At 41.2% G+C, this 21027-nt stretch overlaps 1 protein-coding gene across 1 annotated transcript in view; it reads left to right on the top strand.

Moving 5' to 3' along the window:
* The window catches only part of ARHGEF38 (Rho guanine nucleotide exchange factor 38), a 35855-nt gene extending 17140 nt beyond the window's left edge, over positions 1-18715 (top strand). The window contains exons 4-14 of the mRNA XM_050338255.1: positions 50-197; positions 3117-3134; positions 7056-7255; positions 7750-7883; positions 9546-9650; positions 10815-10937; positions 13293-13613; positions 15591-15731; positions 16889-17087; positions 17278-17537; positions 18255-18715. Of these exons, the coding sequence (XP_050194212.1) occupies positions 50-197; positions 3117-3134; positions 7056-7255; positions 7750-7883; positions 9546-9650; positions 10815-10937; positions 13293-13613; positions 15591-15731; positions 16889-17087; positions 17278-17537; positions 18255-18440 (1835 nt within the window). The 3' untranslated portion in view covers positions 18441-18715. The remainder of the gene's footprint in view (positions 1-49; positions 198-3116; positions 3135-7055; positions 7256-7749; positions 7884-9545; positions 9651-10814; positions 10938-13292; positions 13614-15590; positions 15732-16888; positions 17088-17277; positions 17538-18254) is intronic.
* Positions 18716-21027: the final 2312 nt, after the last annotated feature.

The following is a 21027-nucleotide window of genomic DNA, read 5'->3' as shown; positions in this document are numbered from 1 at the left end:
CTGAGATGCTGTTGTCTGACTTGACATGCTTTGTTTTTCTCCTTAACAGGGGAAGTGTTCTTGCAGATTAAAGGCCCACTAGAAGACACATATAAAATCTATTGCTATCACCACGATGATGCACACACCATGCTGGAATCCTATGAAAAGGATGAAGAACTGAAGCAGCATTTAAGAGACTGTGTACAGTCCTTAAAGTAAGATCTTTTCAAATGATGATTTCCGTCCATAGTCAGTTTGCCTGGCAGGGAACATTTTAAATGGATGTAGATGAAAGGTCCCCTGTAAATCTGGAGTTCTATAAGGCTTGCTGGGAGCTCTAGCTTTTGCCGCTTTCATGAAAAGATGACAAGCCAGGGGCCATGATTAGATTTCTTTCTCTCTAAGATGGCCAAAAATAGCACAAGAAAAGAAAGGTTGCTCTTGCCTTAGTTTCAGTGCCCCATACTGGCAAATAAAAAAAAATGCTGCATCATATCATGGGCTACTGGAAATACCTTGCCCAGCTCTCAGAAAACTTTCTGTCCCCCTTTCTTCAGCTATTCTATTGCTTGAATTTAAATAGCCTGTAATGGAGCTACTGGTGTTTTCTGGGCCCTTGTTGCAAAGCCCCAGGGGTCTGGAGCTGGTGTGTGGTGCTGAACCCCCGTGATGGGGGTGTTTGAGAGCGAGCAGTGATGGAGCAAGCTGCCAGGTCCCACCAGTGGGAGGTGCTTTATGCCATCGGCTTCAGTGCCAGCCCCCAGTGCTAGGGGAAATGTGTCAAGAAAAGGGGATGTCTCAGAATAAAGGATCCACCTTTCCTTCGCCACAGCTTCCTCCTGCAGCCAGTCACAGGAACTTGCTGATCCCCTCCATGGAGAGTGCTTCTCTTTCCACCCATAAATTCTCTTGCCCCCTCACTTTCCCAAAAGCATCTCACAGAGCTGTCAGGAGGGAACATGCCACAATTTCAGAGCAGAGATGTGTTAAGATTTAGGAGATGGGAAGTATGTCCAAGTGAAATCTTGAAAGAGTGGTGAAGGAGAATATCAACAACATTGAAAGAGAAATGTTTACTTTGAAAACAGGTTATATTTAAAATGAGGCTTATTTTGTGCAATATGTCCAGTTATTAAATACATAACAAAGTATATGTGCAGGGTGCTCAGGTTTTAGCTACCCTGGAAGTTGAAAGAAATAGATTTTCATATAAACTCAGGCTTTCAGGCTAAAGGATAACCAGGTAACTCCCCTAAGGGGATGTTTCAGTTGCTGATGCCTACAAAATTCTTTCTTGGCTAATCAAGAGAAGCCGCTACCGTCATTCTTCCCTGCCGCTGAAGCAAGGGGGCACGGAACAAAATAAAGATAAAAAACAGCATCCATGTCCATGGTAGGGTGGATGCTGCCACTTGAATTCCAGAGCCAGCAAGAGGTGCTCCTGTTCCAACATCACAGCTGAGCTTTCTGAAGAGAAAGGATATTTTGTGCTGAGCAACCGTAGCTTTGCTAGCAGGAAGTGACAAAGACTTCCTTACAATGAAGCCTTGTTTTGTCTTGTTCTTTCCTGATTAGGCTTTAAACAGGAACCAACGACTGGTTTGTGTATACGATGTTGTGCTTTTTCCCAGTGCTTAAAGATTGCAGTCAATTAAGACCCATAAGTGCACCCTCAAATGCAGAACTGTGGTCATTTAAACCTGTTACTACCCATTAGAAAATATTTGCCCTAGGAAGAAAACTATGTAAGATTGTTAGCAAATAAGTTATAGGCTGTTTTCCATTGTGAGACATAGCAAATGCGGGCAGGGGGTGGTGGGGCTGGGTAGTGGGGTCAGGGTGTGTGGGTGTGTGCTGGTGACAACTATTCTTGCAAAATGTTTTCTTGTTAAATATTTTCTTTTCCTTGGAAAGAATACTGTTCCATTAAAAAAAAAAATCTTAAATTAGCTGACATTACTGGGGGCTTCTGTTCCTCAGCTGAGCAATATCTGACATGTGAAAAACAAGTTCTATATCAGGAGCAATTTGAGAGTGGCACTCTGCACATCTGTACAGACAAATCAGATTTAATTAACTATGCTGAGATTCCTATTCCTGTTGACTGAAGAGGAAAAAAATCCATCCTAAAATGTAGGTGTCTGCATTGGAGACATGTGCAAATCCAAATTCTGTAGAGCCTCGTGTTTCAGCTGTAATTATACAAACTGGGGATGTTGTTTGCTAGTTTAGCCAAAGAAATGCAGATGGTAAAAATGAAAGGATGCTGGCAACTACCTGCTCAGCTTTCAGCCTGAAGTAGCTCGGTCACATATTACAGGGACAGAGGGACGTCCTAAGCACACAAAGTGCTGACAGTGCAGAAGCAATGAAAGCACCAGCTTCCAGATGCTCAGCTAGACACTGGTGGGCAAGGGGATGAGAGTGTAGGCAGTCAAAAAGAAGTGGCTGAGGATGTGACGTCAGGAAAGCCTAATGCAGAGATGGGGGGACATTTGGTTCTCTTGCATTTGAGTGAATTCATACCACAAGGAAAACATTCTATGCACATGCTTGCATGTTTGCAAGCTACAATTGTAAGTCCCTGCTGCTTTTAGTATACATATCAACTCCATCCTACTCTGGAGAGGTTTCAGTTGATGTGTAGTCAACAAAAAGCTTAACAGCTTCATTGATTCTATATCCTAAAAGGCTGAAAGGTATTATTTCTCCTTTAGAAATACATTTCTTTTTAAAGAGAGAAGACAGGAATATATGTAAAGTAGAAGAATGACTTATTTATTTTTACTTTCTGTATTAATGACTTGATATTACTCACAGTTGTTAGCAGAGTGATCCAAACTTCCTTCTCTTAACAGTGGGAGGACAAGGCTGGGTCTCATAGCCAAAGCTAAGTTTCTGACAATCCTTTCTCATTTGGGGCTGTCCTTTCAAAAAATTATAGGGCCAGATTAACTGATACTCTCTGGCTGTTTTGTACAGCTCTGCTGACACAGAGCATCCATAAACCCAAGTTATCTGGCCAGTTACAGCTGCTCTGTGTCACTGAAATGTATCTGAGAATCTGGCTCCTGATCTGTATAAATCCTTTTAGGAAGAATCTAATACATATTTTGTTTTCTTCTCTTTTGCAGAAAGATATATGAAGAAGAGTAAGTACTCTGCCTTTCTTACATGTAAAATAATCTTTAAAATATCTTTAAATTATCTTTAGTATGTTTAAAACTGTACAGGTGGAAATTTTAAGAAGACAAGCTTTTTATGTCAGTATAAGCCAAAGATTTTTCCAGGACATATGTAGAGGGCTCTGAAGTCTGCTAGACTGCTTGTCAACAATATAGTGTCAATTTTTGAAATTCAGACATTCTGATATCATTTTGCATAGGCTGCTGTAGACCAGCTACAATACAGACAGATTCACAGGTAAAGGTGTTTTTAACCTGATGACCCCTTCAGTAGCCTTACATGAGAAGCCCACCTTAGGATTTTCCTTCTGACAGTGACAATGACGAGCTCGTTGCAACGCTTAGCCAGAAAACTCCTCCAGCCACTGGTGAGTTGTGGTTAAGGGACTTCTGTGCAAAACGTGACGTCTTTGAAAAGCTATAAAGGAGAATTTATCACAGCTGCAGTTTCTGGACATCCAGCAGGTTTGGGACCATTGAAATGCAGCAATGCCTATAGTTACCTGTGGTGAGAGGTCAGAGGAGGGGGTGGCTGAACTGAAGGAAAAGATTACAACTTCAGGTGAAATATTAAGAGAAGAGAGGAGCAAGTGTGGTCTATGTTGGTAGGAGAGGAACAGACCTACCTGTAAAATCAGAGAATTTGTTAATCAGTCATTCGCATGTCATAATTATGATCTGCATAAAATACACTTCAAAGGATTTGCATGTTGAAACTCTAAAGTTTGGGTTTACAAGCTTTACTCTATGGTAGGAAATAGTTTTTCTGAATTTTGTTTTGATAAAGGACGTTCTTGTATACTCCTGTCCCTGAGCTTGGCTACCTCACATGGTGTGGTGGCATTTGCCTTCCCTGCTGACCATCAGGGCACTCAGAAATCCCATCACCTGCAACTCAGCTTAGAGGTTGCAGAGTTGTGGCAGGACTGCACCCAAAAATCTAATTGACGTTGAACTGAAAAATAGAGCCTAACTCACTTCAAATGATCTGTGATGTTGCTGCTTCCAGCTTGCTTTTCATTCAAGCATGATCAAGAAAACAATTACATAAATACCAGACAGTGTTGCCTTTTGCTAGCAGCTCAATAGGTTAAAAACTCTGCTTGGCTTAACAAGTGTGTGACCTCAGTGAATTCCCTGGGTTTGCATGAGATGGTTACGGCACAGTGAATTATGTGTCCTACATGCCTTGTACTAAAATGAAGCTGCACAGCAAACCATGAAGCCTGAGACTTTAAGTTGGCTCTGCAGCCTGATGCCTGCACACTGTTTCAAAACTGGCAAGCTGCATATCCCACCAGCCTCAGCCCAGCTGTACCACGCTGGCTGTTGTGTTTGCCACTGGAACAAGCTGCTGGGTAATGAGAGCAGATGAAACTAAATCCTGCATCTCCTGCCTTTGTGTACCTCACCACCGTGGGTTTTTTAAGTGGGTGGGAATCTTTCTGTATGTGTGACTTTGGGAGGCAGGAGGAAGGGTATGCCGTGAAGCTCACTGCAGTTACACCAGCTGGATTTACTGCGGAGCTACGGTAATAATTTGCGATGAGATTAGTACAGCTATGTATGACCTAGAATACTTGCTAAATTCATAATAACACGGGGAGAAGGCTGAAGTAGCATCACAAATGAATTATCAACTTAATTTTCTGCACAATATATGTCACAAGCCGTTACTGTCCTGCTTGGGTTGTGTGGCAGGGCCCTGTCCTGCCCAGCAGCCGGGTGTGTCCTAATGGGATGCACTGCAAATGGGACTTGTCCAGGAAGAGTGGCTATCTCAGCTAATCGTGCTGGGGAGAATTAGATGAGTTGAACTTTGTGGCGTTTAGTGCCCCAGGGAGTCATTATCTTATAACAAACCTGCTATCTCTCACACCATACTGCAAGACTGTGTCATGCAGATACGAAACAGAGGACTGTTTATCACTTGGGCAGCTGTCCAAAGTGCAACTGTATAAAGAGAAGACACTTGAAGATTTTTTCCATTCATGAGGCAGCTTTTATAGATTTGCATTCATGGGGCTTTTCAGAGAAAACAATAACAATTTAAGATTTTTTTTTTCATTATTGCTGCCAGAAGCTAAAAGAAGGGAAAATAACACTCTATTTAATGTAGGGTACAGGGGAAATGAGGGGGGATTGAAATGATGAGAAGGTTTCGGGATATCAAGAAGCCTTAAAAGGCATCTACTGTTAATTTTTTTTCATGCAGAACTTTTTTACAGATAATGTCTGTTTGAGAGAGATGGTTTAAATATGCAGATGTCTCTTCTCAGAGACATTCAAATTGTTAGTTAATTAGTCAGCAGTAAGGATTGGCTCTTGTACTTTTTATGCATATAAAAATGGGAATGAAGGCTTTTTTTTCTTTTACTCTCTCTGCTGCTCAAAACAATAGATGTCAGCCTGCGAAACCAAGTGGCTGTTCCCTGTTCTTTGTACTTTCCTACATCATGTTATTTCATCTTTCCACATGCAGAAACCCTTCTTTGCCTACCCTTAACTCCTGCACAGTTAATGTCAAACAACTTTTTCTCCTCCAAAGCAGCCTTTTGGCCATGCAAATGGAAAGCTTGCTCTGCTTTATTGCCCTCCACACTGTTACCAGCAGCTCATGCTCAGTTTTGGCAGGGAGGTCCCAGGTAGCTCATGCTGGAGCTTTGCCTGGTTTGCTGAGGAGCACTGTAGCAAGGAGAGGCCAAGGACATGTCTGTCCTGCTGCTGGCGGCTCAGCAGTGGCTGGGCCTGGTCTTAGGATTTGACCACCTGGTGTTACCTCTTCTGGGTAACCCATGTTTCTACCAGCCACATAGAAGGTAATGAAGGCACGTATGGCTCGATCTTGCCCTTCCCTCTTTTCTTCCAGGCTGTTGTGACAGACTGCACACTGCACAGCCTCTTCCATTCAACCCTGGAGAGTGTAAGCAAAGTCTTTTGTCCAGAGCAGGGCTGGAGCATGAGTTCAGCTGGTTTGGGGCCCAAGAGCTCGGGTGGCCTTCATGGCCTGAGGCACTTGGATGCCTGGGGAAGCTGCCCTTGCCCAGCCAGTAGGGGTTGAGCCTAGATCCACAGAGCACCCCTGTTGCCTGTGTTGGAAGCTGTGACTCTCCTACTCTCATCCTTCTGACACCCTGACCAGCTGCCTGCTTTGCCTTTGTGCAAGGAGTCTTCCAGCAGGTTGGATCAAGCCTGAGTGAATGTTCAACATTTCCCCAGGCCCAATCTGGTACCCTTGGAAGCTCAGGCATCATTAGAAATAACTATCTGGCAGCCAGCAAAGAAAAAACAGAAGTAAAAGACAGTAAAGCTTAAGACTCAGGTCACTGTAGCAAGTCAGAGATTTTGTGAGAAGGGGTGCAGTGTGAGCAGGCTCCCTAGTTACTCTCAGCACGTAGATGTTGAAATTTTAAGCCTGAGGCGCTAGAGCAGGATGTAACAGCCCTTCTCACATGCATTTCTCAAGCTTCCTGTTATTTGTTCTTCCACCTACTTCTCCCTTCCTGGGTGTTGTGATGTGTAAGTTACACCACACGCACCCTCAGACTGAGTGGGACAATTTCAGAAGTAATGTCTAAGCAATAGTCTGGTAGGTTGCTGAAAATACAGAAAATTCTGGGTGTATTTCACATCGAGGGGGCAACAGAAGAGTTTCATTTACAACAGGCTCCGTTCCCTGACAGATGTGTCTTATTTTTTGACTTAATTGCACTTAAGTGACTATTACTCAGTGCAAAGCACTGCTCTGGTTTTGATATTTTCTGTAGGTGAAAGCTCAGCTGAAGGATATAAAAGGCAGCAGCTTCAATCGCTAGACAGAAATAATAACAAGGTTTTGACTTCAAGGAATTTCTCATTTTGTGACAGTTTTTTTGGTATAAATTACAGAGGAAAGCCAAATCTAATGGACATGGGATCCCTGATGATTAAACCAGTGCAACGGGTGATGAAATATCCCTTGTTACTCCATGAGCTCTTGAATTCAACTCCTGCTTCTCACCCTGACCACAAGGCGCTACAAGATGCCCTTTTTGCCATGAAAAACATTAATGTGAACATCAATGAACTTAAAAGGAGGAAAGATTTAGGTAAGAAAAAAGCACAGCAAGTCTTTGTAGGTTTGGGCTGTCCATTACAAGAGAGGTTTCAGCTCCAGGTATTTCACTACAACAGTTTTGGCTGGTGCCACCCATGCTGTGTAATGCACTGAGTTTCAAAAGGTGACAGATGCCTTAATTTCACTTATCCTCAGCCAACTATGTTGTCTGTCTGGTAACTCCAGTATCAAAACTATGAAAGACTTCGTGTTATATTGTCTGTAATGCAGTTGCAAACATTGATAATAATTAAGATGCAGTAATAGTAGTATTTCTTATAGGCTTGCCACACTGAAGCCTGAACTTCACTCTTCCCAAGGTTAGTGTTGATAACAGGGTTTTCATCCTCTCAAGCATTTTCACACAAGATTACAGCAAGTGACATCAAAGTGTCTGCTCTCAAATGGTTTCATATTTGTGCGCCTGTCCCTATGAAAAGTCCTGCGAATACAGATTATTAATGTAATGAAATTCTCTGTCTGCAGTGCTGAAGTATAGGAAGAATGATGATGATGAAACCCTTAAAGAAAAGTTTTCCCGACTGAACATTCACTCCATTAGCAAGAAATCCAAGAGGGTCACCAGCCATCTGAAAATACTGACGGGGGGAGAACCTCAGGTACTTACTCATCCCACTGCAGATTTGCATCAACAGCTTCAGTTCTGCTTTTGCTCGGGACATTTCTCAAAATATGTTGGAAATGGAGTTTGTGGTGTTGCTTTTTTTTTCCTGCGTAATTTATAAAGTCATTTTCTGACTGTCACAGTAGACAGGAAAGATCTTGGTGATTGAAATAGAAAATAATGTAATGTGTTCTCCACCTTTTCCTTTTTTTGCACGAGAGTTTCTCAAACTTCTGATCTTCAGTAGAGAGGAAGTGAGTGGTAGTTTTGGGAAACAAAGCCTGAGGTCAGCATTTGGCAGATAAACTGGCAATAGTTATTGTTGGGGCTGAGAACGTGTTCAGTCCGTCTTGCTCCATGTTGTAGCATTCAGATTCAGAACCCATCAAGGAAGATGAGCAATACCTCTAATTAGGAAAGGCCATGGGGTTTGCCTCTACATGTGTAAAGACCTGGAACCATCAAAACTACCAGAAACAAACAACTCTGTGATGAGTCTGATGGGTGTTGGGCAGCCAAAAATAAAATGCTCCTTCATAGTTTCAAAGTTGTAATTCAAAACATAGCAGGGTAAACATTTTCAGGAAGGCTTAAATCTAAATCTAAAAGAAAATCAATTGCAACTGACCTTGAAAATGATATCTAGTGCACCTCACTGCATGAGATGGCTGATCGTATAAGGTCACTTGCTTTTCTAGATGTGACTTTACAAGGCACATGCCATTTTTTCCTGTTTTGTTTTTTATCAGTGGTTTCCCCCTTTCTCTGGTGCAAACTACCCACATTTTTTTTTCTGTTCATTTATTTGTACAGTGGAAATTTTTGTATTCAGAATGTGACAGGCAGCAGCAAGGCTATAAAATGAGAAAAAAAAAAAAAGGAATTAAATTTGATTAAGAGGATATGTGATTTTTTTTTTCCTTTAGAAGCTTCTGGTTTATGTTTTTTGGTTTTGTTTCTCATTAAGCTTGAAACATTTGAGAATCATTTTAGAATCAGAACACATCTGTTAAAGATTCAGCCGTCTCTGCTGCTTAATTAGACTAAGAAACTTTCCAATACACATCTTGAAACACGCTGTGACCCTTGCAGCGAGACCCCTAAGACGAGCCCTGAGATCTCTCAAGCTCCCCAGGTGAGAGGTGGGCAGAAACAAACGTGTTTCCAGGGTGTTTTCCAGCTGGCGCCCAGAAGCAGCACAAGCCCATTCCCAGCTGCCGGCGTTTCCAGGGAAGGGCTGGCGCGGCTCTAGGGGTAACAGCGCCACCTACAGCCCCCCGCGGGGAATGCGCCCCATCGCCCACGGACCGGCACCCGGCCGAGGGGATGATGCCACGACACCAAAACATCTCACCATCCACCTTCCCCGTCCTCTCCTCAAACGGAGCAGCAATTAGGGTTCTGTCGGCTCGCGATGGCGTGCTCGTTAAAAAAGCGACTCCACGGGGACTTAAAAATTGAATTCTCTGTCGTGCTGCCTTGCGGTTTTCGCTTCTCTTGAATTAAAACCGGAGTTTGGGAGGATTAAGGGTTGATCTGTTTTCAAAGGGAGGAGTTCAGGAAAGGTTTGGGATTTTTTTAGCAGCACTCCGGATGTCTCTTTCATTAGCCAGGCTCCTTTGGGCTGCCAGAATAACAGTGGAAATGTCTATTTTAGGTGAAAGATCAAACCTTTAATAAGGAAGAAAAGTTGTTTCGAAGTTTAGAGAAGACTGTGAAATTGTGTGTGAAGAACATTTCGCTCTCTTCGCAACACCTACAGGTGGGTACAAGCCTTTTTGAAATCTGTGGCCACAAACCCTGTCCATAACCAGTCTGACACAGATTTCTGCCACTGGTTAGGCAACACCAAATTATTTATAAGCAGGCCTGTCTACATCAGAGTATTAAATAAATGAGTTGTGCTGCTTATACATTGCTGAGCCCATGGCAAAGAAGTTTTGAAGCCATCTCTTTTGCATTTTTTCCCCTGACAGAAGCAGGCTCTGTGGAGACCCACAGGTGCAGTGCAGAGAAGAAGGTGCTGTCTGGTGGCACAGTTAGGACTTTCAATCGCTGTGTGAAGCTGTCGCGCCCATCTGCTGCAGTCGAGCACAAACTGATTCTCATTAAAAATGGAAGAACTGAGTTGCAGCCATATGAATTACAATGTCCTAAAATATGTATTTTGGATGTGAAGGCTCCTTCCTTTTTCCTGTTGCTAGGTTGTGTTGAGGCCTGGCATTAGATATACAGACTGTCCAAGTTCTGTAAATGTCTTTGCTTCAACTCTCCTCTCCGAAGTTGAGGGTTGGTTTGTGACTTATCAACCTCTCCCTCTCATGGACTACTTGCCAACTTTGGCATGAGGTCAAAGTGTAAGGGTGCCCTAACCAAACTTAAAAGTTGTTTGAGAGGTGGGTAAGGTCAAAAGCCAGCTGGCCAGGGCTTATTGCAAATGCACCTTGTTTAATTCAGCAAACAGAGTGAGGCCAGTGAGCTCAGCCCACAAGGGTTGATGCCTGGAATGGTGCTGACAGTTCCTTATCCAGATGGATCCACACTTCATTAAGATTAAAATTCTGAGTAAGTGAAATACACCACTTTAGTTCTACTTAGTCCCCAAAAGAGGCTTTTGAGGATGCATGGGTCTCCAGCTGGCTTCTTGCTGAGGAGTAGCTGTTTTCCAGTAGGACATTCATTAGTTTAGGGCATAGTTTTTTCAGGTGAACATTAACAACTTGATTCTTAGGTAGTTTGCACTGAAAATAGACAAACCACAGGAAAATATTATCACAGTAAACAACCCCACAATGGCTGGAAACTGCACAGCAGCTGCATGGGTGTCAGAGATGGAAAATTCCATCAGTGGTATCTGGCCGAGTAAATGCAGTATATTAAAACAGACTGTAATACTGTTTCATCTTCCTGCCATCTTCTCTTTCAGGATTCTATACATCTGGCTGCCCAGAATATAATTGTGCTTCAGGAAATCTTGCAAGACAAAGGTGACAAAGCCAATGATTGTTTGAAAAAAGGGAACAACACTGCAAATCTCTGTGAAGACCTTGTAAGTTTATGCAGTGTCCAGTGTTACACAGCCATCTGTATGTGTGAGAAAACAGGTGTATGTGAGGAAGACTAGGACAGAAAGGAACTAAACCCCCTCACTTTAGGAATCCATTGGAAAAGATGAGTGGGGGTTTTGGTTGAGTTTCTGTAAGAACTAAGATAAAATTCAGTGTAAATGCGTTGCATTTTCCATAGAGAAACTAAAGAAAACTTCTCAAGCTAAATTCCTGGGCTTAAACTAAAATCTTTGCGCTAGATTTGTATGTCTTCAGACAAGAGCAGCAGGTCTTAGCCTTTCTACTTTTGTTACCAGCACTTGCAGTTTAAGAGTAACTTTTGTGATCTATACTGGGCTCATGTACAGTTAGCTCCTGGAATCACATATTGGTGAAAATCTCAGATTTATTGACTTTTCAAGTAAGTTATTACCTTTAGAGTCATAGAATCATAGAACTGTTTGGGTTGGAAAAGGCCTCTAAGATCAGTCCAGATATTAACACAGCATTGTTAAGTCCTCCACATAGGGAAACTGTGAAAATTCTGAATATACCACATAGTAATTAATAAAGCAATTAAAAAAAAAAAAAAGGAGGAGTTTTTCAACTAGCCTTTTGCTTTCAGAATTCAAATAAACTCTAATGTCTGGGTCTAATAAGACAGGTAAAATGTCTCTTCAAAACGGGACAGGCTGCTTCTTCAAAGAGCTGCTCAAGCTGGAAAAATTCAGTGGTGGAGGTTTTCTTACGCTTTCCTAGCTCTGTGCTGACTAAAATATAGCCATTCAATCCTTTCCAAAACATTCAGCCTGCAAGAAAATGAACACTCTTTGGCAGACTACAACCTTCAGAATAGTGACAGGGAAGTACGATGATGTATATCTTTTCCTCTGAAATTCGCACATTTGAAAATTATCTCAAAAATTAATCTCAAAAATCAGGAAGATATTTTCAATGCCTTTCCAATGGAAGAGTGCATAAAGTGCAAAAGATTACCCCTCTATCATTGCAGTGATGAGTGTGTTCATTATGGAAGCTGCCCTCATATTCAGAAACATCAAAGAGAAGTAAAAGTAATTCCACAAGAGCTGAAACAAAATAGTCCTTTTTAGAAAAAAAATTGTAACACCTACCAGCTCATGACCCAGTTATTCTGAAGGTCTGTGTAATTAAAAAAACCCAAACAACTTAATACTATTTGTTTAAACTGAGGACATTGCTATTAACCATGTTAAATTGTCTGTTTATTTCTCTGTCTTGGATTTACAAGATTACAAGGATTCTCTATCCTATGTATAAGGTTTTTTTAAAATCAAACTTTTGTCTTGGTGTTGCACAGTGGGTAGATGTTCTCACTGAACAACCTGTAGGGTTCTTCACATGTTTTCCTGAAAGGTTTTTATCAAGGGAGGTCTCAGCACTGGGCTTGGGTTAATTTTTTTCCCCTTTGTGCATTTGTCAATAATTAATACCTTCCTATCTTGTTATATTTTTGGGAAAATTTTCAAGTGGAAATAAAATAGGATCTATCCAGCCAGTGTATGTCATCTTGGCCTTGGAAGAGCAATTCTGGGGCTAAAATGGATCTGTCCTCAATTGTGATGTGTTTTGGAGGGTACAGATACAGCTGATTGTATTCTCACATTAAACCCAACAACTTCAATCACATACAACGTCCAAGAGCTTTAATATGATGATGAGTTTCACTCACTACAAGCCTGTGCTGTATCTGAACAAGTGACTTGCAAAAATAAATTTTATTTCATGCAATATTAATCCCTTGAGACAATTAGAGACTAATGGAAAAGTCAGAGACTTTTTTTTTTTACCAGGTGTCTAATTTTGTTGATTACTAGAGATAAAACCAACAAGCATAACCTAATTTAATCAAATCAAGTGACTGTGTTTGTTTGTTTAAACAGGAATTGAGTTACAGCTGTTTCCAGAGGAAAAAAAAAAAAAAAAAAAAAAAGGCAAAAAAGACTGCCACTTCACAAGACCTCATTGCCTTTAGGCTGTATATTGGCATGGTACCTTTCAGTTAAAGAAATCCCGGTTTTATAGGACCACTATGCCAATCCTTGCTGTTTTCCCCCAGTGGTAACACCTTGCATGCTCCAAGGCACCACTGCCATTGCCAGACACTGCAGGCTGCAAAACTGATACCTCTCCTTTGCAGCCTCATGAAGGAGATTCTAAGTCATGCTGGACCTTGCTCGAGGCTGCCACTGAAAGCAACAGTTTGTGAAGACTAATTAACAGGTGGCTTGACAGGCTGCCATCAGGCTCAACCTGTTACGGAGTCTGAAGGACTGTATGAATGAAGTAATGAGTAGGTCTGTTTTATACCTTTCCAGATGGCTCAACTGGACAAGCTGATTTTGACTCCTCTCTCAGCACTACAAGCCTTGTTTTCAGGCCCTCAGAAGCTCATCCAGAAGCGCTATGACAAGTTGTTGGACTACAACAGCTGCCTTCAGAGGTCAACCGGAGAAGAGCTGGACCTGGCAAAGAAAGACTATGAGGCTCTAAATGCACAGCTAGTGGAAGAACTTCAGGTATTCAACAGAGCAGCCAAAAAGATTGTGTTGAACTGCCTATACTGCTTCATCACCTTCCTCAGGAATATTATGTCTGCAGCACTTCAATCAAATTCTGCTGTGGTGGTGCCTGTTCCAGTAAGTACATTAGAAACAGGTATAGCTCTGACTTAATTTGTCTTTTTTTCTTTCTGTATGCTTTGGTTAAAGGTATGTAGGACACACATCCACAAGCTACACTGATTTTTTCTTGTTCTGCTGAGCACAATTGGGTTGTTTTTTTTTTTCTCCTTTGCAGGCTCTGCAAAGGTTAAGTTCACAGAATCACAGAATTGTCTGGGTTGGAAGGGACCTTAAAATTCATCTAGTTCCAACCCCACTGCCATGGGCAGGGACATCTTTCATGAGACCAAGGTGCTCAGAGCCCCATCCAACCTGACCTTGAATGCTTCCAGGGATAGGGAATCCACAACTTCTCTGGGCAACCTGTTCCAGTACCGCCTGACATCACCCTGACAGTAAAGAATTTCTTCCTAATATATAATCTAAATTTACCTCCTCTCAGTTTGAAACCTTTAGGCCTCCTTTAGGTACTGGAAGGCTGTGATAAGGTCACCCCAGACTCCTGGAGACCTGAGTTCTGAGAAACTTCTGTTCTGAGCTTAAGTATTTTCAGACCTGGACTTTTCATAGAGAACGATCCTAATGGAACTGTTCCAGCTATTGCAGTGATAGTAATGGCAAGAACATTACAGTGAGGCAAAAGGGAGGCAGCTGCTAGCATTTTAGTCTTGTTTCTTAGCATCTACCCTAAATGGCCCAGAAAACGCAGGAAAGAGAAATTCTAAGAAAGTACATGAACATTTCTGTGGCTGCTAGACCTGCAGAGTCACAGATGACTGCAAAAGAGAAACAAGTCAGGAGATCTGATGAAATAATTTTTATGGAAATCAAGTTGCTTTTAAACCCAGATATGCTGCAGAAGCTCCTGCAGACACCTCTCGGCAGTAAGGAATAGCTTTGTCTGTGCTGGCATAGAAAGTCCGAATCATTTTACTTATATAGCCAAAAGTACCAAAGGAGCCTGTGTGGGCTATGCAGGAGGGCATTAGTTCCTCCAGCCCACTCTACTCTTTCTGGGCACCATGGTCATTACCTGAAGATTGAAATTGAAAAACTATTCTCAATTTGTGTGAAAATCATACTGTGTTTCAGTTATGTCATACTTTTGCCTGGAGGACTTGAACCCCCTGAGAAGCACAGCTGCAACAGTGCTTTCCACACATCCAAATCCACTCACCTGAACCAGAGCAAGACTCTCTATAGGAAACATGTTGTAGTAAGGCAGTTCTAGGGTATTCCTTCCCATTGAGGCTTGAACAGAGCACATTATAGTCAGGGGTAGCTGAAAAAATTAAGAAAGCAAGGTCAGGATCAAGACAGAGCTATGTGTCTAATGGGAAAATGAAGGCTTTTCCCACATGAAGAAATTGCATCCCTGTAATTTGACATTGTCATATTTTGTAAGCTGTTGTACGAGCATTGTTTTCGGTGAAGGTCTGGCTAAAAAAATCAAATTCTTTTTCTTTCTTTTCTGTTTACATCAGCAAATACATTTGGGGTTAGGCATAGACCAAAAGCACTTACCCAGTGCCACAGACAGAGACTCAGCTTACCCAACGATTTTTAACCTGTTGGCAGCACCCGGCTGCACAAACACACAGCTGTGGGGTAAACTACTCCAAGCTCTGCAGCACACTGGCCACTCTGAGAGCTGCTGAGAAGCACATTTGCATCTGAAAGCAGGTGGCTCAGTAGCATAAGTACAAGGCTGTTCATTTTCAGCACCGCTCAGAATATTTTTAATGATTTAACTTCAATTGCCATGTCTTTTAAATCTAATAGCAATTACTAGAAACTTTCTTTAGGCAAGACCCTTTCTTCTCTTTACGTCCTGTATGTAGAGAGTACACTGCACTATGGGCTCTGCAGAAAATTGGCATGACTTGTCAGATTTCCTGACTCCTAGCTTTCAGCCCATTAAGCCAAATCTGCTCTCTCTCAAATCTCCTTACAATTTTGTACATGAGATCTAACCCACATTTGTGTTTGCAGCTGTCCTCCTCAAGCATCTGTGAAGTGCAGAATCAACTGATAGAGGAGGTTCACAAGCTGAATTTTGTAAAAGAAAACAGCAGTGCAACATTTATTGAGAGAAAATTGAGCTTGGAAAGAAAGAAACCTGTCCCTTCTCCTGTGAGTACCATACATCTGAATTGTGTATAAAGCGTCCTCTTTTGATCACTTTTGAAACAAATCCATTTTTATGCAGCCTAAAGGTTTGGGCTTGGTCTCTTAACTGTGTCTCTGAATCAGGTCATTAGAGTGAAGCTGTTTCGTTGACTTGTATCTTCTGAAGATTTTTCAGTTTTTTTCATGTTATTATCTTAAAAATCCACTTGAAATTACCTCTGCTTACTCTTAGGCCTTTAAGCACATGTTAAGTCTAAGGTCGTATAAATAACTTGGGTTACTTCTTTTGTTAAATACTCTTTTAGTGTATCTTAGTTTTGTAATTCAGATGATTTTTTCCCCTATGCTCAGCTGTGGGTACTGGTGTTTACACACATACACACACACATACACCCCAACAGCAGAAGATTTTAAAGATTCCCAATCTTATCAGACATTTCCAGAGCTTTTAGGAGTCTTGTTTAAAGTAAAATAAAGACTCTAGTGCAGGTTTACAGGAGCAGCTGAGGAAGCTGTAGGATTCCTTTTCGCATCAGTAAGGCAAATGTGTTCTTCCTTCTGTGGTATGTTAAGATCATATTGATGTGCAGCACCTCTCTCCCTGCCCTCTAACCTAACTCTGAAACAAATAGGCTTCAAGCAGTTAATAGCTCCATGCCTCATTTAGGGAGGTAATTTCATCCAAAAAGCGAACAGTTTGGGTACCACTGATTTCTTTTGACTAGTGCCTTATCATGCAAGTTGTTATTTGGTCTTAGCAAACCTCAGCCCATTTTTGGATTATGCTTTTTTTTTGGTCATGTTACATAGGAATACAAAGGTAATTTCTTCAGAAAAACAGTTAAGCAAGAGACAGTTCATGTACAGAACACAATCCCTTTGAGAGCAGAGGACAGACTAGGCGGTCTTTAATTAGTGAAATTTCTACATTTATTTAAAATCTGCCCTTTACTGCTCACCTATTAATATAGCAGTAGGACAGGTCCTTCCTGCATATGCAAAGGCCATTTAGTCACATATAGCTGTGTTAAGTCACTCCTTGGTCTACCTGTAAAAACCTGGTGTCCATTGGCAACATACACAGATTATTTGCAATTAAATTGCTCCAGAAATGACCTCAGCATTACTGAGTCTGAATTTTTTTTTTTTTTGCTTTTCAGGTGGAGTCCCCACGTCAAACAGAAGGCCACAGGTCCAAGCTGTTGTCTACGTACAGCCCCGAATCGCTGTACCAAGCTAAGCGCAAGTGCAATGCCACGCAGGAACTTGATATCAATTTACATGAGGGGGAACTGGTGGCTGTCGTGGAGCAAAAGGACCCCTTTGGAAGTACAAGCAGATGGCTTGTTGACACAGGAAGTAAGTTCTCTGCATGGAGGTCCCAACAACAGCTTCCCTTTGGGATACTGATTTCTTTTCATTGTGGCCCCCTCTGTTTGCCTCTGTCATACTGACAGCTGCATAAAATGGCTGGCTTTGAAATGATTTTAGGTGTTTCAGCAGTGTTTTGCTGTTTGTTTATTTTCTGTCTCTTTATTCTGATTTCTAGTCCTTAAAGGGTATGTGTATTCCTCCTTCCTGAGGCCTTACAATCCAGCCAAAGCACAGAAGGATGTCACAGAAAATGGCTTTGGTGATGATGATTTTGATAACATCAGCCTCTTTGTCTCTTCACGGCCCTCTACTGACAGCAGCACAAGAAGTCCAGGGCACAAGAAGAGTGACAGCAGCTCTTCTCTCCAATTCTGTGAAAATCCCACAATTAATGGCACAGGGACTGATGCTCTTCAGGATATGGATGATCAGCATGTAAGTATGATACACACCATTACCTGTCTTCTGGTTGCTCCTATTTCAAATCTAGAAGTGTACTGTTTATAACTTAAATGGTTTCCTTTTACACCAGAAAAGACTGGCACTAATCTATCAGTGTGACTTGGGAATTTGTTATCCTCTGTTTTTAAGTAGCTATGAGGGAAGAAAAGATAATCAGTTAAACTGTGAATTGCAGTTCTGTGTCACAGAAAATAGACTCTTGCATTATCCCACGTACAATGCCTCATGGTTCTTCTATGGAGAAAGAACCTGCAAAATAGCTCAGTTTGGGGCGTTTTTAGACTTACCATTGACAAGGGAGCTGACATGCTGATCAGCAAGGCACAGAAGTGACCGATGTACCACATTTGAATACAAGAGCTTTGGGAAAGGTGATTCTCCCTGAGAAAACCTTGCTGGAAAATTCTTCATGCGATCCACAGCCACTTGGTGTGAGCTGAAAACCAGTGTAGTAAAGTGATGAGATCTTGGAGTTTGGTTCATTCCTCCTCATGCAGAATTCCCCAGACCCTTCAATTCTGCTTTTTATTTTGGCCCTGTCCAGCAGTCACAGGCACTGATTGTGCACTGGTTTGTAGATGTTATTACATGTTTTCTGTACACAGAATTCATACTGATACACAATGACAGGGTAAGATGTGGCTACAATTTTCAATTCCGATTTTGGTTTACGTGGCTTTCGTTTTTCAGACCTTCTATGCTGTTTACGCATTTCAAGCAAGAAATGACCAAGAACTCAGTCTTCAGGAGTACCAGAAGGTTAGGATACTTCGGTTTTCTGACCTGAGTGGCAATAAAGACTGGTGGCTGGCCGAAGCAAAAGGTCAGAAGGGATATGTACCATCTAATTATCTCGGGAAGATGACCTATGCTTAGGCAGAGAAGGGCCCACTGAGCCAGTCTCTGTGAAGCAGACAGAATAATCATCTGTTACGTTTTGCAGCGAGCAAGGCAAACCTACAAGTGATTGACAGAAGCCACGGTATCCAGTAGACAAATGATACTGGGAACCTCCATCCTCCAAAAGCTATCACTTTGTCAAGATCTGATTTAACACAAAGACTGATCCTGGTTAACATCCTGAAGAGCTCGCTTTTCTATTACCCCATAATTTTCTCTTTTGTCAAAGCATCCTATGTCAAGAGTCAACCTACAAGTACAAATCACAGCTGAAATTATGTTTTTCTTCCATAATATTTAGCAAATAATATTCATGATGAAGAGAATTAGCCTTGAAAAAGGACAAATTCAGTCATCAGGGATACTGCAGGCTGAATTGTTCCTTAACTGCTATGTCAATGAACACAGATGCATCTTAAAACTTGAGGTTTTTGACTGTCTGTTTTTATCCTCAGCCACTTTTGTAATGAACTTTTTTCTCAGTGGAGATTATTGAATTGGGAAAAGAAAAGGGGTTTCATTTTTTAGGAAACATTTCAGCTTACGGTATACCAAGTGTGGTGGTACCAGTGACTGGTCCCAGGGAAGAAAGTATGTTTAGTTAAATATGGAAAGGCAGGGAGGAAAAGAGGGGACACAAGAAACAGCTACTGTGAATTTAAGAAGTTACAATTTCCAAAAGAATTACATAACTACTTCATATGGTATAAACAGTTTGCAGCAATATGGAAGTACCCCAGGTTTGAAATTCCACATAATGCTGATCAGCATTCCACACTAAGCAGTTAGTGCAAGATCTGCGTAGTGAAACAAATCCTGTATTATTAGTCTTGGGAAATTTATTGATTAAAAAAAAAAAGAAGAAGAAGAAAAAGAAGAGTCAAGTGATGCCTTTGAAGAATATTTAGTGCCTGTCTGATTCCTTAAGTCAGATACAGGGATCATATTATCTAGTGAACAGGCTAGGAGTTAAGATTCATCAAAATTTCTCTTCCAGAAATGTGGGGTATGAAGATGAAGAGATTCAAAATGTCTAGCAAGATGTAATAGGAAATAACCTGTCAGCAAAGAAAGGATAACAGAAGTTAAGGCAGTTGATGCAAACAGTAGTTTTTGCTATGCTAATGAACCTACCTTCATTTTCTTTGATGTCCTCAATTTTCAGATTATTTTCATGAAAGGGTAAGAAAAGTTGTCAATCTTGCTCAGAGGATGAATGCAGTGGATCACAGAGATTAGAACCTGAAATTTGTGCTGGATTAAATCATATGATAGAGAAACTTTTAGAGTTCTCCGAGATGGATATCCAGAGTCTGGTGTGGGAAACTCTGTGAATTACTGCTATCCAGTGAGCAGTAACAATAGATAAAGCATTATTTTGCCTTATTGTACATCACCTCGGGCACTGTAGTCTTGCTGTTTCCATAGCAAGCAAAAAGGGTTGTCATTCATTTTATGAATGGATGTAGCTGCTTTTACGGAAAACTTTGCCTTTAGTTAAATGAAGTAAATAAAGTGGAGAGGGAGTGTCAGCTTGGAAAGGATGGACTGAAAGACTCATCCCTACTAAGCTTGCACTCCTTTGGCTTTTATATTTTGAGATGATGGGGAAGATACACAAAAGAAGCTTTTCAGTTCTGTCTTACAATTTAGAGTCTTTTATTTAGAGATGATCTATACTTTGCACTAGTTGAAACAGTTTTAGAAATTACACAGTTGTACTAATAGGCTTAATGCAGTCATGTAAGCACAGTGATGAAGTTTGTATGTCAGGCAGCAAAATTAATTAAGGGAAAGAGACAGTAAAAAAAGATTTTTGAAGTCTTAGCTCTGAGAACTCAGCTTGAGTCATAGGGAGAGCTCTGGTTTGGAGTGTTAATGTATATTCACTGTGAAAAATCAGGCTCTGTGAAGGTGTCTCAAAGTGTACTCAAATGCTGCTCTCCAAAATACTCGCTAGGTATCCTGATCCTGAAGTAAGAAGGAATGAAGGATGAAATGTGCTGGAGCTGACCACCTAAATTTCATTGAACTTCTAGGGGACTTGGGAACTCCTCATAGGTCAAATGAAATCCCAGTGTTTGGTTAGGACCTGTAATAGTTTTTATATTGTGGGATAATATGACTTTATTATAGCCTCACAACTTGGGATCCAGAAAAACTACTTTTAGGTACGCAGGTGGATTGGCTCCTTGAATCTAAAGCTGTTTGACATTAAGGAGATTTACAATACTTCATATTAGACTTGTTCAGTCATATTTTTGTTCAAATAGTGCTTTAAATACTAGAAACTGAGCTATGTTGGGGCTCCAGAAATTCCCAAGAATATGTAATGCTTTTGCTGCTGGTTTTTTTAATGTAGGCAAGGGTACAGTATTCTACATTAATGACAAAACTAATTTATTTTGATTGAAGCCGGGACAGGATGCAGTTTAATGGACTGATTTTGTGTTTGTTCACATGCGCATCTTACTTATTTGAGCTGTTGTGACAATAAACTTGTACAAGTACTTCCAAGACTGGGTCCACTCAAACTGAAGGGTTTCTTCATTTAGGGAGTATT

This window comes from Myiozetetes cayanensis, unplaced genomic scaffold (assembly GCF_022539395.1).
Source record: "Myiozetetes cayanensis isolate MyiCay16 unplaced genomic scaffold, myiCay2020 scf7, whole genome shotgun sequence".
Lineage (NCBI taxonomy): Eukaryota > Metazoa > Chordata > Aves > Passeriformes > Tyrannidae > Myiozetetes > Myiozetetes cayanensis.
This window is presented reverse-complemented; position numbering and strand designations above follow the sequence as displayed.